The sequence below is a fragment of the Lepidochelys olivacea genome, assembly GCF_965140295.1.
Source record: "Lepidochelys olivacea isolate rLepOli2 genome assembly, chromosome: 20".
Classification (NCBI taxonomy): Eukaryota; Metazoa; Chordata; order Testudines; family Cheloniidae; genus Lepidochelys; species Lepidochelys olivacea.
In genome coordinates, this window is record NC_140430.1 from 21,583,792 (window position 1) to 21,605,318 (window position 21,527).

A 21,527-nucleotide genomic window follows, 5' to 3' on the forward strand; every position below is an offset into this window, starting at 1 on the left:
CCTAAACCAAACCAGAACCAGCTGGATGGCCTGGAAAATTAAAAAGGCCCAAGAGGAGTTTTTGACCGAAGGGCTAGGGGAAAGCCGACAGGCACAGGGGCGCAGAGACAGAGCCATCCCAGAGGGGAGGATTTACTGAAGGGGATTCTCTATTTCCTAGTAACGAGGAGAGGATAGAAGTCGATAGAGGACTGGTAGGAACTGAAGAGAAACAGTCGAACGAAAACCAGTCCCAGTCCGATACATCCCGTGAAGGCAGATACCGGAATATTGACACATTTTATAGACGCTTGTGTACAAATGCTAGGAGTCCCCAAGCTGGGTGACCCCAAGTGCCTGCTACTAATTGAGGATCCTGATATAACAGGCGTCACCGACACTTGGTGGGACAGTGATAATCAGTGGGGCACGGGAGTGCCAGGGTACCAAACGTGCAGGAACGACGGAGGAGGTTGTGCTGGTGGGGATGGGGCACTGGGTGCAAGCGAAAGCATAGAGTGAAATGTAGCAAAAATCTTAAATGAATCTAACGGTACCATAGAAAATTGCCTGCTTGAAAAGTAAGAGTCTAGCAGTAGGAATGTACTACCGACCCCCTGACCAGCATGGCCACGGTGATTGTGAAATACCCAGGGAGAGTAGAGAGGCTACAGAAATAGAAAACTCAGTAATAATGAGGGATTTCAGCTATCCCCATATGGACTGGGAACGTCCCCTCAGGATGGGATACAGAGGTAAAATTTCTAGACCCCATTAATGGCTGTTTCTTGGAGCAGCTCGTCCTGGAACCCACCAGAGGAGGGGCAATTCTTGATTTAGTCCTAAGTGGCGCACAGGATCTGATCCAAGAGGTAAACGTAGCTGAACGGCTCAGTCGTAGCAACCATGGTGTAATTAAATGTAACATCCCTTGTACTCGGGGAAATACCAAGGAAGCCCACCACAGTAGCGTTTAACTTCAAAAAGGGGAACTACACAAAAATGAAGAAGCTAGTTAAAGGGAAATTAAAAGGAACAGTCCCAAGAGTGAAATTCTTGAAAGCTGAATGGAAACATCTTAAAAACACCATAATAGAGGCTCAAACTAAATGCATATTCCAAATTAAAAAGAAAAGACCAAAAAATGCCACCATGGCTGAACAACACAGTAGGAGAGGCAGTTAGAGGCAAAAAGGCATCCTGTAAAAACTGTAAGTCAAATTGAAAATAGAAAGGACCATGAACTCAGGCAAGTCAAGTGTAAAAGTATAATCAAGACAGGCCAAAAAAGAATTTGAAGGGCAACTTGTTAAGTGCATCAGCAGCAGGAAGCTGCCAAACAATCGGTGAGGCCCCTGGACAATCGAGGTGCTAAAGGAGCCCTCAAGGAAGACCAGGGCTGTTGCAGAGAAGCTACATGAATTCTTTGCATCAGGATTCACTGCAGAAGATTGATGGGAGGGAGACTCTCACATCTGAGCCATTCTGTTTAGGTCACAGATCTGAGGAACTGTCCCAGACTGAGGTGTCAGTAAAGGAGATTTTAGAACAACCTGAAGTAGGAAGTCATGAGGAACAGATGGTATTTAAGCCAGAGTTCTGACTAGATACCTCCTGAGGTCCCTTCCAACCCTGATGTTTTCTGATTCTGTGAACTCAGATCAGAGACTGCAGAAGTACTGACAGTAACGTGTAACCTCTCGCTTAAACAGCCTCTGCTCCCGATGACGGGAGACGAGCTAAGGTAACACTGGTTTTTACACAGGCTCCAGAGGGGATCCTGGCAATCCCAGGCCAGGGAGCATGACTTCAGTACCAGGCCAATCAATTGACACTGTAGTGAAGGTCAGAGTGATCAGCGGCGTAGGTAGCCACAGGGTGGTGGGGAAGAGTCGCCCCGGCTTTTGTAAAAGGGAAATCGCGCCTCACCGATCTATTCGAATTCTCTGAGGGGGTCGCCAAAGGGGTGGCCCAGGGGGATCCAATGCACAGAGTATCCTTGGACTTCAAGGGAGCCTTTGACAGGGTCCCTCCCCAAAGGCTCTGAAGCCAAGTAGCAGCCATGGGATAAGTCAGGCCGATGAGTCTCCTCCCTCTCTGTTGCAGACTCTCTTCCAAAGCCCCGATGATGGTTGGCAAGTTTACACCTCCGCTCAAGCCCCCGATGGCAAATGCCTCTGCACAGCGGTCATCCCAGTGCAGGGCACCTGCTCCCGAGACCTGCGCAGCCGGCAGCTCCGGCAGCTGATGGAAAAGGTAAGAGACTCGGCTTTGCTCCTGCACGCAGACCTGGGGTTACACTGCCTCTGGACGGACTGGCTGTCCGAGTTCCCCGGCCTTCAGGGTGGTGTTGAGCCTGTCCCAGCTGCTCCTTGCAGCCGTGTGCCGCGGCGCACCTCCTCCCCTCTGCACCAATAGGAATGGGTGTGGAGCAGCGGCTTGGTCTTTCTCTGTCCTGGGAAATGCTCATGTCCCTGGAAGTCCTTAGCACCCACTTCCCCAACACCTGATTGCAATGGTTTTTCTCCAGCCCCGTGCAGATGTTGGCAGCAGGCTGCTTTGAGCTGAAAGCCCAGTGCAGCCACGGACGGAGAGGGTGGTGGGGGAAGCCAGGCAGGAGTTCCCTTCCCTCCGCTAATGACATTCAAATGGGGTCTGTGTTGCTCCTAATGGAGGGTGAGCAGCAAATCCATCCTAGCTGATTTGAATGCAATTAATCCCGTCGCTTCCTGCCAAGGAAGCCAACTTGTTATTGACTCTGAACCTGCAAATAAGGTATTTATTAGTCCGATCAGGGAGGGGCGAGTCCCCGGATTTATGGCTGTGCCTGGAGCTACTGATGTCAGCACCAGTGCAGGGGAGCAGCTGGCGGGGAGCAGAGGGGTGGGTGGCGCTTGGGGTGGGCGTAAGCCCCTCTGTCAGCGTGATGTGGTGAAACAGTGGGGAGCGGCCTCCTCCCCACTAGAGCCAGGTCTGGTGGGGGTGAGAAGCAGCCCCCCGCAGAGTGCAGGTAAAGGCCCATGCCCCACTTAGCCCCAGGGGCCAGATATTCACCCTTGTGACTGCTGTTGCAGTCGCGGCTGGTGGGGCCAGTCAGCAATCAGGGCCCTGTGGTGCTGGGCGTTGGGCAGACCCAGAGCGAGAGACAGCCCCTGCTCACAGGGTGAGCGAGCTCCCGCCAAATCCTGGAAATGTGGGGCTGGGAGGGACCTCGAGAAGTCACATCCAATCCCCGGCATTGAGGCAGGACCAACAAAACCCAGAGCTGCCCTGACACGGGTTTGTCCACCTGTAATTAAAACCCTCCAGTGACGGGGATTCCCCAGCCCTCTTGGGAACCTCTCGCAGAGCTTCACACCCTGGGGAGTTAGGCAGGTTTTCCGAATATCGAGCCTACATCTTCCTGGCTGCAGACTCTTGTCCTACCTCCAGTGGCCATGGAGAAATATTGATCACTGTCCTCTCTATAAAAGCCCGTCACAGGTTTGAAGACTTGTCAGATCCCTGCTGAACCTTCTTGTCTCAAGACTAAATGTGCCCAGGGTTTTGTACCTTGTCTCATGGGTCAGGTTTTCTAAATCTTGGACCATCTTTGCTGCTAGATGCTCTGCAGTTTGTTCACAGCTTTCCTGCAGCCTGCGGCCCAGACAGGGGTGCAGGGCTCCAGCTGAGGGCAGGACAGTGACTTCCCATGCGTTGTAGACGACACGTCTGTTCATACGGCCCAGAACGACATTTGCCTTTTTTGCAACTGCATCACGTTGTTGACTCCTTCGGTGTGGGATCCACGAGAAGCCCCAGCTCTTTGCAGCAGTACTGGGCAGGCGTCCCCATGCTGTAATCGTGCATCTGATTCTTCCTTCCCAGGTGCGGTACTTTGCACTTCTCTTTATTGAATTTCACCTTGTTGAATTCAGACCAGTTCTCCAGTTCCCTCTCTACCTGCCTATACGCACCCCTCTCTCTGATCTGTCCACCTGGCCTCAGGCCCTCTGGCTAGCTGGCGATTGTCTTTGGGTGGCCCCTTCCTCACTGTAGCTGAGCACTCCTCAATGCTAAAAATGACGGCAGTGCTCTCTCTATCTCTGCCCCCCTGCCCTCCCATCTGTGGGGAAAGTGGCTATTTGCCGGCATGAGCATCTTTAGTGCCTTTACATTCTGTCTGAGATGCGGAGATGGGAATGTCCTGGTTCCCCAGAGCCATTCGAATGATGGAGAGCTGCTATCAGAGATGTAACGTGACTGCAGTGAGTTGTTACGACCACCAGCGCGGGCCATTGTGTGTCTGGGAGCATGGGAGTGACAAGGTTGGCGGGCGAAGCAGTAACACACTGTTCATCAGCCCTGCGCGCAGTGAGCCCGCCATGGTGTTATAATGGATCAACCTGACAGTCAGCTAACCCGAAGCGGTTCTCAGGCCGCAGTCCCGTCAGGCAACGCGCTCCCTCCTGGCGGCCGGGTCGGGCCTCGCAGGGAAGGGGTTGAACAAGGCAGCCACTGATTTCTATCATCTGCCTTCAAGACCGGGAATCTCAGGCAGCGACACGGACGCACCTCCAGCGAAGGGGAAGATTAGAGTCAAATCACGACTGACCATGTGCAATAAAAGAGCAGGCGATTTCCAGAGGCCTCATTGTGCGAGATGCTGGCAGACCCCGGGGCGAGATGCTCACGGGGCAGACAAAAGGTGGGAAGGGAGGCGGGCACACGTAGGGGAGGTGTCTTACCCAAGCTCGCCCAGTGGGTGGGCGTCAGAGCTGGGTGTAGAATCCAGGTTCACACCCCTACCCGCTGCACCCCACCGCCTCCCAGCGCGTGGTGACGGAATGAAGACACCCTGCCTCTGTGGCTACTCGGGGAAAAGAGAGCCTGGATCAAGCTTTCCCAGCCTGGGGCCCGGTCTCCAAAACCGATTTCAGGAGCCCCGCTGGAGCCTCAGGCTCTAAGTCCACATTCTGCCCCCTCGGTAACAGCAGCTGATTTCTGAGCACACGCAGCTCCTGTCCCTTAAGATTTGTGGGTGCTCAGCAGCTCTGATGTCACAGAGTGTGGGGGAGTCCAGGCCCTGCACCCCTCTTCCTGGGATTCACTGAGACTCTCAGCCAGCCAGTAAAACAGAAGGTTTATTGGACAACAGGAACACAGTCCACAACAGAGCTTGTGGGTACACCCAGGACCCCTCAGTCCAGTCCTTCTGGGGGAGCAGGGAGCTGAGACCCCAGCCCTGGGGTTCGCTGTGTTCCTCCACCCAGCCCCAAACTGAAACTAACCCCCCCAGCAGGCTCCCTCCTGCAGCCTCTGTTCACGTTCCCGGGCAGAGGTGTCCCCTCCCTCCCGGCAGACAAGCACAGAGCGCGGCGTCAAAGGCCAGTGCCGAGGTTCAGGAGCCCCAGGTCACGGCTGCTCTGGCTGAGTCCCTCAGAGGCATCTCAACTGCTGTTAGAGGTGGGCTGCAGTGCGGCTTGGCCCATCCCTGCCGGCTTTACTCCAAGGAGCCCAGCTGCAGCTGGCGGCGAAGACGCGGCACCGCGAGAACGTGCCCAGTGTTCTGGGCTGCAGAGTCGGGGCTCAGCCCCTGGGGCCCGAAGCAGGAATGTATTCGCCTCCCCCGCCCCAAAACACCCACTAACAATTAGCAGGGGGCTCCTTGAGCTCCTCGGGGCCCTAAGCAATTGTTTACGCTGCTTTCGCTGGGCGCTGGCTCTCTTGGGCTGGCTTGTGCCACCCATGATGAAGCCGATGTCCCTGCATCTTTATAATTATGTAGTAAGTGTATCTCACGGCCCCCGTACTGCACCCCCGCGTGGGGGGGCAGGGGGCCATTGGGGAAGGTTACCCTAGTGCCTAGGAGCTCTAGTCATGGCCCAGGGCCCCCTGGACTTGGCCCCGAACATTATTTATTAGGTGTGCTACAGTAGCGTCTGGGAGCCCCGGGCTCAGACCACAACCCCACTGTGCTGGGCGCGGCTCAGGCACAGAACAAAGACACAGGCCTGCCCCAAAGAGCTGCCAGCCCTAGAGAAAAAGGGTGGGTGCGGACAGACTGGGGCCACAAGGACCCCGCGAGGCCGTGTTGGTCGGCGTGATGGGTGCGGACAGACGGGGGTCACAAGGACCCCGCGAGGCCAGGTTGGTCAGCATGATGGGTGCGGACAGACGGGGGTCACAAGGACCCCGCGAGGCCGGGTTGGTCGGCGTGATGGGTGCGGACAGACTGGGGAGGGGGCACAAGGACCCCGCGAGGCCGGGTTGGTCGGCATGATGGGTGCGGACAGACGGGGGTCACAAGGACCCCGCGAGGCCGGGTTGGTCGGTGTGATGGGTGCGGACAGACGGGGGTCACAAGGACCCCGCGAGGCCGGGTTGGTCGGCATGATGGGCGCGGACAGACTGGGGAGGGGGCACAGGACCCCGCGAGGCCGGGTTGGTCGGTGTTATGTGGAATATCTTCCCTGCTCTTTTTACATAAGAACATGAGAACGGCCAGACCGTGTCAGACCAAAAGTCCACCTAGCCCAGTGTCCTGTCTACCGACAGTGGCCAATGCCAGGTGCCCCAGAGGGAGTGACGAGAACAGGGAATCACCAAGTGATCCATCCCCTGTTGCCTATTCCCGGGGTGGCCTGGTGAAAGGTAGCATGGTATGCAGTCACACCTCTGAGTGTAGTGTAGACAAACCCAACATCTCCCTGTGCCTCAGTTTCCCTATCTGCACAGTGTGGTCAACAGCTCTGCCCTGCCTCCCGGGGGGTTGTGAGGATGAATCCACTGGAGATGGCGAGGCGTGCAGAAACACTGGTAAAAGAGGGTAAAACAGGCTGGGGGGAGTTTTGCTCCTGGCTTTATAAACATCCTTTGGGCCCCCTAGCTGGACAGCCGTTACCTCTGCAGCCGTAGGGGCCTGGCGCTTAGACGCGCTTGACATTTCATTTCCCGCTGCCTCTCGGAGGCAGCAGCTGCAGGAGCCCGGGAATGTTGGAGACGTTCATTGAGGGATGCGTCGGGGTGGGGGAGCGAAGCCCCCTATGTCTGAAGGGTTAAGAGCCTCCTGCCGTGGGGGATCGCCCGCCCACCCACCCGGTCTACGGCGATGAGCATCTGCTTCTGTCCCTGCACGTTACCAGAGACGCGGCTGGCTGCTGGGACCCAGGGCAGCGGGCAGCCGAGGGGGCGAGCTGAATCTCTCTGGGAAGCAGCAGCTCCGGCAGCCCCAGTGTCTACAGGGAAGGTGGAACGCCGCTTGCCTTCCCCCAGACCCATAGCTAAGGAGCAATGCTCAGCCCCCGGCCTGCGCCACCAGGGGAGTCGGCAAAGGTCACCTGTCACTCAGAGAGCGGCCGCGTGCCGCACTCCGGTCCCCCCCGCGCAGGACGTGTTCCTGCTTAGCCTCCATGGACGGAAGCAGGAGCCCAGAGCCTGCGGAAGAGGCGCAGAGCCCTCCCTGTCGGTGCCGTGGGGCAGGGGGCAAAGGGGGGAGGGGGGACGGAGAAGGGCCGAGGCTGGCGGGACACGTGGTTTAATAAGGGGCCACCCTCTGCCTCCAAGCGGCTGCCCCTGCAGCCCAGCCCGGTGCTGAGCCCTGAGCATCCGCGCCCTGGCAGCGTCCTGGGCCCCTGGCACCCAGCGCTGAGCAGCTACATGGCAAGAGAGCCCCTGCCCCAAGGAGCTTCAGCCTGAAGCCCCGGGCTTCGTAGGCGGTGGAAGGCACTGCCACAGAAGGAGTCTTATCTAGGGCTGCAGCGGGGCCAGGCCGCTGGGCGCGTTGTAAGGCAGATGTGCGAAGATCTCCGAGAACCCGGTGATGCGGGACAAGGCTTTCACACATGTGCCAGCTACCCTGGGTCCTGCTCTTGCCCATGACGCCTGGTGCTTGCCCAGAGGGAGGTGTGACGCCCCACCATGCACCCTGTCATTCTCTTGGGTGCGACGCTTGCAGGCAGGGCAGTCCGATGGGCACAGCAGAGCTGGGCTCTCCATTGACCTGCTGGGTGACCCGAGGGAAGTCACTTCTCCGCTTTGCACTTCTCTGTCCCTCGCACCCTTAGACCATCACCTCTTCAGGGCAGGGCTGGCTCTCCCTCTGGCGAGGGCTCGGAGCTCCCCTGGGGACTCTCAGACGCCCACGTAAGGCGTATAGCAATGCGGATGGGGGGGCTGCACCTGCTGCAGAGATGCCTTGCAAGTGCGCCGCATCTTGCCGTGTGCGGCTGCAGATGAGACGTTGGGTAGCGCTGGGTAGAACGTCCCGTTAACCTGATCCCTCGGCGTGAGCACCGGGGAGCCCTCTAGCCTGGAGAGTCATGTGCTGAATGTCTCGGGAGCGGGTGGCTCTGATCCCTGCTGCCAGGGTTGGGTGGGTTGCGGGGAGGGATCCTTCATGGTTTCTGGAATGGCTGCTCCCCACCATGGAGACACTGCTATCATTTTGTGCGCCATGGGCGAGGTGGAGGGAGTGCCGCACTCAGAGATGCAGGGCCCCCTTGGTCTCGCAGCCTCGGAGCTCCTCCGGACCAGTGGAGTGACGTTTCTCCAGATGACCTTGCCCAAGGTCAGAAGTGGTGCCTGCAGCCCCACCGGGGGGTGCGTCCCAGGCGCTGAGCAGGGGAACAAGCCCTGTCTGGATGGAGTCAGTGGGTTTGGTTTGGAGTGAGGAGAACAGGGCAGTTTTCTTTCCCCTGCGGGATGGGTGGGACCTGGGATGACTCCATAGTTGGGCCCTGTGCAGGGTCATGCGTGCTTCTCCCACGATGGGTGACTGGCAGGGGCCTGGGTGTGGGTATTTTTAAGCGGGTTTAAATCCTTTGTGGCTCTGGTGGAGGGCTGAGCGTTGGGCATTTGTTGCTGATTGCAGTGCAGGCTGTGATCTCGACTGGCTTTCGTGTGTCAAGCTATATTTGCTCCATGGAAAGCAGATTCTACCTGAGGGACAGGGTCAACCTTTTCCAAACGCAGGTGCCTGGCTGGACGCGTGTCCCAGTTCTCTGAGCTGCCACTGCCCTCGCTGGAGGTGTGAGCACGCCGCTCCCCTGGAAACTGGGGCACGCTTACTTTAATGTGTTCATCGTCATGCAGCCACGTGTGAAAGCCTTGTCCCACATCGCCATGTGCTCGGAGATCTTAGCACATCTGCATTACAACAAACCCAGTGGCCACAGCTGCCCAGACTCCGAGAAGAGACAGGCTCCGCTCCAAAGAGGAGGAGCGCTGGCCTACGGTCACAGAGCTGGGAAAGAATCCAGGGGTCTGGAGTCCCAGGCCGCTAGATCTCACCACTGTGTGGAGCAAACTGTTCCTTACCCCTGTGACGAAGTGGGACTGTTCTTAATGTTTCCTCTGAATAGTGTGGGGGTGCCTCAGTTTCCCCTATGCCGGTCTTAAGTATCTAGGTGGTGGGGTAAGGGTGTATGATCATTGCAGAGCCCTAGAGGGCAGGTGTGTGCAGGGGTCTGGACACAGAGAATGGCCGACACCCTGTTTCCTGGCAACGGATGGCCTGGCCCTTTCCCCCTGCAAGGTGAGAGCTAAAGTGTTGGAGAACAAAGGAATCAGGTGACCTCCTGGCCCGGGGAAAGGAACAAAGCCCAGGGGAGGAGGGGCTGGAGGGAGTTACAGTTTGGGGGCTGGCTGGGACATGGAGTGAAGGGCAGACGTGGTTGTCTGGCTCACTGCCCCCCAAAATGGACCCAGCTGAGGGGTCCTGTTCTCTTCACCTACAAGCTCTGTTTTAGACCATGTTCCTGTCGTTTAATAAACCTCTGTTTTACTGACTGGCTGAGAGTCCCGTCTGACTGCGGAGTTGGGGGGCAGGACCCTCTGGCTTCCCCAGGAGGCCTGCCTGAGTGGACTCGCTGTGGGAAGCACATGGAGGGGCAGAGGAGGCTGAATGCTCTGAGGTCAGACCCAGGAAGGTGGAAGCTGTGTGAGCTTTGTGTCCTGAAGACAGTCTGCTTCCAGAGAGGAGACTTCCCCAGAGTCCTGACTGGCTTCACGGGGAGCAGTTCCAGAGCATCGCCCAGGGACTCCGTGACAACCCCCCAACGCCCTCATTTCACTCAGCTCAGGACAGCCCTGGGCAGCGCGGATCCCCTGCGGAGCCATCCAGCCCGACTCCACGCGGCATGGAGAGAAGATTGAGTGACTGAGGTGCCTGGATCTGTTCTGCCCTCGCCCACTGGGAGCCTGGGCCTCGCGTTCCAGGCTTTGGACGGCAAGTCAGAGTGGAACGTAGGAAGGTGGTTTTCCTTAGTCAGCTCTGCTCCTTGGGTGCCTGTTGCTCACGTAAGGGGCTGCAGACACTGACGGCAGGAGATCTGGCAGGGAGATGAGCTCCCACGTCTGCACAGACCCAGATAAATGCTCCCAGCCAAAAATAAATAATAAAGACCCATAAATCTTCCCTGAGTGACAGGAGGGCTCAGGTGGTGGTGAAGGGAAGTCAGCTCCTGACCTTGGCGGGAATTAAAATAGCTTGGAAGCAGTGAGCGAGCGAGAGAGCTGGCCTCTGCTCAGCTCCGTCAGTAACATCCCGGCTAAGCACAGCTATCGATCAGAGGCTGTCGCCCGAACCGCCCATTTGCGTGCGTGCAAAGCCCTGGCTGCGTGATGCAACATGCCCAGCGAGCAGAGGGGGCTGGGGAACAGCATCTTGGAAGGGGAAGTCTCTTTGCAGCCACGCTGCCCGTTTTGCCAGCCGTCTGTTCCTCTCAGCGGCAGCTGGGATGGCAGGAGATGGGAGAGCTGCGAAAGGAAGGACCCGTGTTCCACGTGCGGGGAGGGGAGACGGACGAGAGATCCTGCTGCTGGTGCAGCCTCCGATGTAAGATACTCGTGGACGTTTACAGCGCCGCTCGCCCTGTGGGCTCTTTCCAGGCAGGGCCCTCGGCTGAGGGCCGGCTGGCCTGGCGGATTGAAGCAGTGGGCGGGGATGCATGAGATCTGGTCTCAGCTCCCAGCTTTGCGCTGACTGTGTATGTGACGGTGGGTCTCAGCTCCCCTCGGTGTAAGCATGGGGCCACCCAGTATCTTGCCTTTGTCTGCTTAGATTGTAAACTCTGGGCAACGTGCGCAGCACCCAGCCCAGTCAGGTGGAGCCTCCCAGACACACATGAGGGGCACTTCCCCCACCGCTAACATGCAGCTACTTCTAGGGTGAGGAGCAGTGTCAGTTTAACAGCCGGGCATCGGGGCAGGGCGCAGAGGGGACTCCGGCATTCGGAATGCGCTACGGGGGAAGTAGGATCCCACCAGCCGGGACGCGCCCAGGGCCCTGTAACCTGTTCCTGGCAAGGTGTAACTCTTGCCCCTGGCTGGCTAAGGATTAAGAAGAGAAGACAGGTCCTGCACTTAGGACGGAAGAACCCAATGCACAGCTACAGACTAGGGACCGAATGGCTAGGCAGCAGTTCTGCGGAAAAGGACCTAGGGGTGACAGTGGACGAGAAGCTGGATATGAGTCAGCAGTGTGCCCTTGTTGCCAAGAAGGCCAATGGCATTTTGGGATGTATAAGTAGGGGCATAGCGAGCAGATCGAGGGACGTGATCGTTCCCCTCTATTCGACATTGGTGAGGCCTCATCTGGAGTACTGTGTCCAATTTTGGGCCCCACACTTCAAGAAGGATGTGGATAAATTGGAGAGAGTCCAGCGGAGGGCAACAAAAATGATTAGGGGACTGGAACACATGAGTTATGAGGAGAGGCTGAGGGAGCTGGGATTGTTTAGCCTGCAGAAGAGAAGAATGAGGGGGGATTTGATAGCTGCTTTCAACTACCTGAAAGGGGGTTCCAAAGAGGATGGCTCTAGACTGTTCTCAATGGTAGCAGATGACAGGACAAGGAGTAATGGTCTCAAGTTGCAGTGGGGAAGGTTTAGATTGGATATTAGGAAAAACTTTTTCACTAAGAGGGTGGTGAAACACTGGAATGCGTTACCTAGGGAGGTGGTGGAATCTCCTTCCTTAGAAGTTTTTAAGGTCAGGCTTGACAAAGCCCTGGCTGGGATGATTTAACTGGGAATTGGTCCTGCTTTGAGCAGGGGGTTGGACTAGATGACCTTCTGGGGTCCCTTCCAACCCTGATATTCTATGATTCTATGACGACATTAGGGTTAACCCCGTGAGCGCTTGTGGAAAGTGGGCGGCAGGGGCTCAGTTTGACAGCAGGCCTGAAAGGCCCCCTAGCAGCGTGCTGAAGCAGCAGGTCAGACCCAACTTGGGGGTGGGGGGCCCCCGATGAATTATGAACACTGTTCTCTGCCCTGCCTGGGGCTGCATCGGCGTGAGTGGGTTTTGGTTGCAAGAGGAAGGCTGCGGCAGAAGCAAAGGTGTGAGTGTGAGCTGCTGGGGAGCGGGTGTTACGGGTCCCCCGAGTGCCTGTTCTTCAGAGTGTGAGAGGCGGTTACAGCTGAAGCAGCTCAAGTGCTTAGCCCCCAGTCCGGTCCCTGGCGAGGCAGCGGTCACACCAGTGCGAGGGTGTTGGTGGTGGTTGTTTAATGTCCACATTGCAGTCGTGCCAGAGGCTAGCCACGATGGTGCCCTGCTGTGCTAGGAGCTGTACAAACACGTACTGAACTACAGTCCCAAAGACGAGACCTGCCCAGGGTGGGAGGGACAAGGTCCCAAAGCTAGCAGGATGTGCAGGAGTCCCAGTCTGGAGCTGTGACCACAGCCCAGCGCTCGCTGATGGCAGCTCTCTGCAGCATTCCAGCAGAGGCGAGCCGGGAAGGGGGCACCAGGGTGCACGCAGAGCTGACGTTTCTAGGGGAAGGGGGGTGGAGGGGTTGGGGTGCCCCCCAGGACCTGGCTCCAATGACCTGCTCCCCCTGGACTTCCAGCAGAGACACAGGGCTTGTCTCCGCTGCCATGTGAGCTGCGACCTGGCCCTAGCTAGCATGGAAAACAACAGCCGCACGAGCATGCCGCACGAGCACACAGCCCCGCCTGGGACCCTGCCCCGCCCTGGAGCAGTCACCCCGCCCCGCTGCTGTTCCCGGAGCTGGCTGGCTCCGAGCTAACTGTGCTGTGGCTCCCTGGGCTGCCTTTGGAGGTCTCCCCTCCGGCTTAGCTTGGGAGGTCGGGGGGCTTTGCCCAAAGGTTGGCATCCCGGGGTGCCTGGCAGTGCTCCACAGGGGGATGCAGCCTCTGGAGATGACGTTGCATCTCTGCGAGGTGCTGCAGAGAGAGACCTGCCCTCTCTCCCCACGTAGGAATCGCCCCCTGGGTCGCTTTACCGCGGTAAATGTTAATAAAAGCTGTTAAGTTTTCTAACTGGTCTCAATTCCCCCATCTGCGGTGGGCAGAGTCCACGAGGAGGTGGCTTTCCTTTCATTTCCTCTCGGCTTTTTATACATTCACACACAAAAAAATGATTAAACTTTTATTATAACTTGCTGCAAAACGGCTCTGAAGCCTTCCGAGGCTGCAGCCGCAGCTGTAAACACCAAAAGGGCCCCTGTCAATAAATAAATAACCACTGAGGGAACGTGGCTGCGTTCTCGTCTCGTTAAGGCGCTGAAATAAACTAATTTTAGTGGCGGCGGCCGATGAAATGAAAGAACCGAAGCCCACAAGAAATGTGCACTCGGGTGGTTTAAGAGCCAAAGAACAGCGGCAGCCCTGAACAAAAGATGGGAGTTTATACATGAAAGCTGCAGGAAGAGGAGTCTTCTCGGCCGCGTTTATGTAAGTGGCCTAACTATGCACCCTAGGCGCGAGACCAGGAATTGGGACAGCTGGGCTGCAGAGATTCCGAGGCCGGGATTGTGATCATCCTGTTTTGCCTGAGCTGGAGAGCTTCTCTGCCTGGCGCGGCGTGGTGCCTTAGACAGACCTGCAGGAGAATTCAGTCCCTCCGGTTGGGGTGGACTTTCTGTCCATCTCCGTGTCTGCGCAGCGCCCGGCACAACCGGCCCCTGGTCTCCCGGGAGCCTGTCGGTGCGACCGTAGTGTGCAATCAGTCAGTGCTGTATTTATTTAGCCTCCTATAGCTGCTCTGTCCTGGCCTCTGGGAGGTAAGCTGGGTGTTTGTTAAATACCCGCGGCTGGATGGGCTTTGCTAGTGACCTCGGTGCTGCTCTCTGCGGTGAGCAGTCCCCTCAGAGCTACCTCTCGTTCAGCAGGCAGTTTGTCTATCCAGAACCGGTGCACGGGGGTGACGCACCAGCCAGGCCGAGACACCACGCGCAGCCAAGTGAGCAAGCAAATTGCATTTGCAAAGATCTTCACACACGTCTCGCGTGCACCCCGGGCTACGGACACTGCGCTGCAGCGTGTGACGGGGGAGCGGATGCTGGCGGAGGAAAGCAGGAAAAGAGAGAGCCCCGGGCAGGCAGAGGTTAGGGAAATCAGGCTGTAGCGTGACCCTTCCCCACAGGACACAGAGCTGGAGATCCGTGGCCAGCACCTGTGTTCTGCTGCTGTGCGATTACGGCAAACTTCCCTCTGCCGGAACGGTGGGCCCGGCAGTTTCAGTGTCACCGTTGCTGGGCGTATGTCAGTGTCTACCCAGGTGCTGAGGAAGCCTGGCCGTGCCGTGCCTGGGGTTTGGAGCCACTTATCGCAGGGTTTACATGTCCGTAACGCTGGGCAGTGGGGATTGCTCGTTCTCCAGCCCAGGCGGTAGTGGAGAACATTGCCGCGGTCCCTTTCTCCTCCCACGGGGTGCAGGGTGGGAGCGGGGCACTGGGGCAGAGGCATCCCGGAGATGTCACTGCCACACTGGGAATTAAAGAGCTGGCATCGAGACTGGGCGGTGCGGGGTGATGAACTGGGAACCGGTGACGTACCCTGTGCTGCCTCGTTTCCCCTCCCCAGCCCGCCCGCTGCCCCTGCCGCCTGGAGACACCTGTGCTGTGTGACGTGTGCGGTAGGAGCCAGCAGGGCGGTGTGGTGCCGGCTGTCCCAGGGCGGGAGCGCTCCCCTGCAGTCCGCTGGCCAGTAGCTACACCGGCCCCGTGCGCTGGGGCCTGCTCACGCGCCGGAGTAGCCCTGGGTGAAATTTGTCAGAAAATATTTTATTCAGCGAAAAATGCAGTTGTGGTCGACTTGAACTGACTCGTGACTCTGACATGAATAGTTTCGGCCACTCGTGAAAGGGCTGCAGGAGGAGGAGATGGGGGGGGGGGCTCGCACCCTAACCCACTAGGCTCACGGTTTCCAGGGGTTGGGGCGCTCACCTGGGAGGTGGGCGACGCAGGTTGAAATTCTCGTTCTGGAACAGACCCAAAGTCACCAAAAATTCTGATTCCGTTTGACCCAAAGTGAAAGGTTTTTTCGTGGGTCCGTTCCATGGCTGTTCCAGGCAGCAACGTGCCCAGCCCTGGTAGGGAGAGACGGTTCTGTGCCGTAGCAAACACGCAGGGTGGCTAGATAAGACGGACAAAAGAGAAACGGGCCCAGAGAGGCTGGGAATAGAAGGCAGATCTGCTGAGTCTCAATCCAGCGCCCTCCCCGCTAATTCGCGCTCCCTCCCCAGGCACAAGGCTCGCCAGCAGGTTCCAGTGCGGTGCCCAGAATCTAAACATTTATTTGGAAAAAAAACAATCCCAAAGCTTCTGGCTGTAACCCAGTTGCCATCCACTCGTGGATATGAATGGATTGAAACAAACCCCCACGCACACCGCTCCTGGTGCCCTGTGGCTCGGCATATAATGGGCCTCATTGTCACTCACCTGGTAACCCCTTTACATGGTGTTGGCAGCACAAACAGGCCTGGTTGTAAGTGAGAATCTGCTCCCACACTGAGTGTGATCAAAAGGAGGAGGGGAGCTGGATGCAGTGACTATGCTCGAATGAGTGACTAATGGCTGCTGATGCTGCCAGGCCAGCTGCCTGCTCGCTTCCCCATCTCTCTGGTGCAGAGCGAAAATGCTTTCTGCTTGCATGCCTGTAATTCATTTAGCACAATCATCTTTTCATTATGGGCAGGAGGTGCAGAGCTGGGAGAGGGCCTCATTAATTAAACAGAGATCAGGGAAGGGAGCAGGGCGTATCAAATCAATTCTGGCCAACTCTTTGCAGAATCCAAATGGGAAAGTCACCTGCAGCCTTCCCAGGGAAGGCAGAAGAGTGCGCTGCTAATGAGGCATCTCCCTGGAGCGCTGGTATTAAATCAGAGCTTCGTTCTGTTCCCAGGTCCTTATTAATAACACTCAGAACAACTCCGGTGGCCAACTCTTCCTCCGCTCTCATCCGTGCTGAGCTCTGATTTCGGGATCTATATTGCATGGATCTGGGTTGTTTTGCGTGATGGGGAAGGAGCTGGACAATCCTGTGGGTCCTGAGCTCTGGGCTTTGGGAAGTAGAAATATTGCTGAACTTCAGCAGAACTTGAGTTCCTGTAGGAGGGAAATCCCCCGGGAACAGCAATAGAGGTGACGAATGTACCTAGAGAGAGAGCACGTGTCCCACGACCACACCGCGTGCTCTCGCCTGTACCAGTCCCCAGGGCTGCTCTGGGAAGGAGGGGCCGTACCCCCAAGAGCGCACCTGCTCTCACCGCTCTGTTTTGCTTTTCCAGGTGCAGAACGTCTCCCAGTCCATGGAGGTGCTGGACCTGAGAACCTACCGCGACCTGCAGTACGTGCGCCACACGGAGTCCCTCATGAAGGGGCTGGATTCCAGGCTGAAGGTGGCCACCGAAAGCCAGAAAAGCCTGAACACTAAAAGCTTCCAGGTAACCCTTTGCAGACTCCCGTTTGCCAGTGGTCTAGCTGTCTGGTACTGCTGCCCTTGGGTGCAGTCAGCGCTGTGGTTCTGAGTGATGCCAGGAGTGCCTGGAGCATAGGGATGGTGCTGCTGTTACGTGGGTCCAGCTGAGGCTATGGGGCAAGAGGCAGAGAGGCATAAGTGATGCCCAGGCCTTGGCGGGATTTGGGCGTCGAGGTGGCTTTGCAAATCCCATTCTGCGTCTGCTAGGAGTGCCCAGAGGCACCAGCTGTGACCAGCGCCGCATGGCGCCGGGGGCTGCACAGACCGTCCTGCCCAATGAGCTCACAGCCTAAATGGACGAGGCCAAGGCCCATGTCCTGCTGCTGTAACATGCCAGCCACAAACCTGCCCTTGGCCTGGTCGGCTCTAGGAATGTGGGCCGGATAACTGCGTCGCTCAGGGGCGTGAAAAATCCGCCACCGCCCTCATCTCCCACGAGCAACGTGGTTAAACCGACCTGGCCCCTGGTGTAGACCGAATTCTCCTGTCAGCCTCCGTGCCTGCGTCAGTGGGAGACCCCGGCCTTTGGCCGAAGGGAGCATCTTCAAACGCCCCGGCACATCTGTGACGATGTGAGGCAGCAGGGAGGGGGGAGTGTTGACCTGGGGAGGGGAGACCTGAGAGCCTGTCACCTGAGCCGGGAGGGGGAGGGGGAGTGACACCTCTGCCCGGGAATGTGGACAGAGGCTGCAGGAGGGGGCCTGCTGGGGGGGTTTAGTTTCTGTTGGGTGCTGGGTGGAGGAACGCAGGGAACCCCAGGGCTGGGGTCTAAGCTCCCTGCCCCCCAGAAGGACGTGACTGAGGGGTCCCGGTTGTACCCACAAAAGCTCTGTTTGAGACTGTGTTCCTGTGGTCCAATAAACCTTCTGTGTTACTGGCTGGCTGAGAGTCTCAGTGAATGCCAGGAAGAGGGGTGCAGGCCCCGGACTCCCCCCCACTCCGTGACAATGTAGACAGTTCTGTCGGGGCTAAAAGCACTTATGCTAGTGTCCCTTATTCTGGTCTGTGCTGGGTTATGTGCGTTCATGGTGGCAGAATTGTTTCTGCACTGGAGCTTCTCCCAGCAGAGAGATGTCGGTGGGAAAATCACACCTAACCAAGAAGGTGCAGGGAGTGGAATGACCGGGCCCGGGTCTCTATTCCCAGTCCAGAGCCTTAGCCACATTGAGGTGTCCCTAAATAAGTGCATGAGTCAATGAAATAGGGCTCTGTCCCGGCAAATGTGCAATTGCTACCCAGCAAGTGACAACCAGCTCCCATGTGCCATAATGGGTGGACTCTGTGACCGAACACCGAGTAAGCACCAGGCTGATCCCTACACACAGGGACCTTCCCTCGAGGAAATGGGGTTCTTTCTGAAGCTGTCAGCCTGAGCCCTGACAGCCAAAGTGTGTTTGTGTCTCGGGAGCGGCCAGTGCCAAATGCTGAAACCTGGCCCAAGGAAGCGGAGGCGGAGCAGGGACCCGGAGCTGACAGTCGCAGAGACGAGGCGTTGATCAAACATCTGAGCTGTAGCAAATGTCTTCGTGGGTTTAATCACAGCGGCAGGTGCCAGGCCCCTGGGACTGGGATACGATCCTGTCAAGAGGCAGGAGTTGTGGCCCAAGGACACCGGCTGGGAATCATGGCCCTGGCGAGAACCGGAGAGAAAAACCCCAGTTGATGGGAGCTGAAGGCTGAGGACTGGTCTTGGTCAGCGGCTTCCAGGAGACCCTGGCTTGCGGGGAAGCTCCTGAGGGGTGGCTGCAGGCACCAAAACATGCCTTGAAGGAGGACAAGAGGTAGGGTGGGGCCTTGCACCTGGTGAGTGAAATTCACCCCAGAGGATGGGCCAGCACCAGGCCCAGGGCCACCCCCCAGCTCCTCACCCCCAGGCAGGGCCCAGCACCAGGCCTGGCCTCCCACCCTTCACCCCAGGGGATGGGCCAGCCCCGGGCCTGAGCCTGTTGTATTAAACTGAGCGGAATAAAGGCCCAAAGAGTGGAAGGTGTTAACACGACCCTGTCGCTGCCCAGGGTTCGGGGCTGGCACAGAGACCTCAGCCTGCTCAGCGCCATGGCAAATGTGCTGGGGCAAGGAATGAAACCCAAACCAAAGGCCGGTTGAAATTGAACTGAGTGAGGACTGAAAGCAACCGTACGCCCTGCCTATCGTGGTCTCAGAGACTGGACATCGGTGAGCATCTCGTGCTGTCCAGCCCTCCGTGGTGGCGGTCGGTTCTGGGCTGGGAGCAATGGGCACCTGCCTGCTTTTGACAAACCGGACCCAGGAGGGGGAGCAGCACTAGGCCAGTACAGATGGGGAAATATGGGGTTTGTTGTTCTCCAAATGCAGGGCGGCTGCTCCATCACGGAGGGATGTGTTGGGCTGGCGGGTTGGAAAGGGCCACCCGAGGGAGGGGAAGACGAAGCAGGATCTCAGACGTGTCCATCTGGAGTCCTTGCTGGTACAGCGGTGATGGTCCAGTGCCCCCATAGGCAGGCCAATTACCCAGGTTTAAACCGGCCAGGCCTGTTTCTGGAGGAGTTTGTCCCTGACGGGTTCTGGGGGATGCTGTTTTGCAGGACTGCACATGCACCGGGGCTGGCCCATGCCGTTCCAGAAGTACCAGCATGCACCCCCCACAAACCCCGGGCAGGCCCTGGCATGAGGCCTTGTTCCCCCCACAGCTCCTCACCCCGGGGCAGGGCCCAGCTCCAGACCCAGGCATCACTTAAGTCCTGCTGGGTTTAGGCCTTTGGCTGCCCCACTGCCTGGGGGTCAATTTCACCTCACACGAGCAGAAGCAACAGGCAGTGAATGCTGCAGAGTGAAGCGTCTTCACGTGCCCTTGAGTTGGGAGGCCCAGGGATCTCAGTCGACCTGTAATGTGGCTTCCCTGGCTGTGGGCCCGTTCCAATCACCCACGCCCCAAAGACAAGCTCCCTGCACCCTCTGCGGCTGGCCTGCCCTAGGCCCACCCCTGCCTGCTGCCCCCCATCTCTGCCGACTGCAAGAGGGGTCACGCCTAGCTGTGAAGCAGCTCGTGCTGGTCACTGTAGATGATGGGATACCAGGGTAGATGGCACCCGGAGCTGCTCCGGTCTGGCCGTCCCTGTGTCCTTTGTGCCCCTGCCAGGAAAGCGTAGTGCTGTCGGACTTGCTCAGTGGAGGAGGTGTCTCCCACAGAACGGGCAGGAGCTGCCGAGAGGGAGATGCTGGCTGGAAAGTTGTTTTCTCATCTCTTCCTCCCTAATGAGAGAGCTTGTGGCATCCTTGCCCAGAGCTGCCACCTGCCTGTTCGCGAGCCGCACACATGAATATTTCATCCTGTTTTCTCCCCCGATGGTGCTTTGAACAGTCCTGCTCGGTGGAATCAAAGCGTCGCAGGTACAGACAGACTCTTCAGGAGCCCGCGATTCCTCTCTGCCGCAGAGGCGGGCGTCTATTCCGCAAGCAGGGGACGCCTGGGGTTCAGCAGCATTTTACAGCTCAGCGAGAGATGCTCCGACAGCTGAGACGTACATTCAGAACTTCTCACCCCCCCAGCCTGGCAAACTTCAGCCGGCATCATTAGCAGAGTCTGAACCCGCGGCCTTCAGCGTGCGATGTTTTCAAAAGCAATGCCTGATTGTGAAAGCCGCGGTTCGGGACCCCGAGCGGTGAGCTGCCTTAAAGGGACTATGTGGTAAGTACGTGTTCCTGGAGATCAGGACCCTTTAAGGTGCCCCAGATGGGGCCACCCAAAACTACTAGTTGCATCTGAAAATGTCAGTCGTTGAGCTGCCACACAAGCCAAGGGAGCAGATCCTCCGGCTAGTATCTATAGTAAGCTGTTAACCTCCCGTGTCCGCTGAAGAGGGACAAAACCCCTGCTGGGTTCGTGTGGATCGCTGTTCGTTCTGGAGGCGGTGCCATGGAGCCTGGCATGGTGGGGTCTGGTGAAAGGTGCCGTCTTGCCAGCCCCTTGCATGGAACAGATTTCACATGGGAGGTGGCGAGGTGAGGTCCCCACACAAACAGCCCCTCCCTTGGGAAGTCTGCAGTGATGCCTGTGGAGGATCATGGACATTACAGGTGGAGAGACCCTGCCGGGCTACCTCGTCCCATTTCTGCTGGCAGTACGGGCTTGTTCCCAGCTGCTTCTTCTCCATGGTCTGTGGCCTCTGCATCTCTAACGTCTTCTGCATTGCCGCGAGCCTTCCACAGCACTGCAAATCCCAGCTGCAAAAAAGCAGCATCCACTGCTGGCCTCATAGCTTGGGCAAAGGGAGTTGCGAAGTTGGAGAGCATTCAGAGGAGAGCCAGGTTTCAGAGGAGCAGCCGCGTGAGTCTGTATCCGCAGAAAGAACAGGGGGACTTGTGGCACCTTAGAGACGAACCCATTTAATTGAGCATCAGCCAGGAGACGGACTCGAGGTCTGAGAAACCTGCCCGACAGCGAAAGGATAATCTGCTGGGCTTACGGAAGAGAAGGTTACAGCGCGGCTTGATCACGGCGCTGCCTACGTGGGGAGGAGATTTCCGATCCCAGACTAGGCAGAGCGAGAGGCAGCGGCTGGCAGGCGGCGCGAGACGAATTCAGTGTAGAACAAAGGCACGCGCTGATACCAGTGAGGGGACTGACCAGGAGCAGCTGACCCTCAGGTGCAGGGGACTCTGGATGACGTGGTCTCCTCAGACCGCAGGCCCCTGGGCAGGATGCCGGGCTCGTGGGGGTGTTTTCTGGCCCGCAGGAGGTGACACTAGACTGGTACCTCTGGGGCCAGAGTTGATGCTGCACCTTTACAGGCAAGCCCCTGCCGCTCAGCTCTTGCCAGGAGCCCTTTGGTCCTGCCTCCATCAGCTCCGCTCAGGAGTCAGCG

The 21,527-nt window shown here is 57.8% G+C and overlaps 1 protein-coding gene across 3 annotated transcripts in view; it reads left to right on the forward strand.

Annotated features, from left to right (window-relative positions):
- OLFM2 (olfactomedin 2) overlaps window positions 1-21,527 on the forward strand; it is an 82,573-nt gene that overhangs the window by 42,988 nt on the left and 18,058 nt on the right. For 2 of the 3 annotated variants that reach the window (XM_084610233.1, XM_084610232.1), the window contains exons 2-3: window positions 2,086-2,235; window positions 16,493-16,648. In XM_084610233.1, coding sequence (XP_084466359.1) covers window positions 2,086-2,235; window positions 16,493-16,648 — 306 coding nt within the window. Of the gene's footprint in view, window positions 1-2,085; window positions 2,236-10,524; window positions 10,796-16,492; window positions 16,649-21,527 lie in introns of those variants that run through there. The other variant, XM_084610234.1, reaches the window with a different exon arrangement.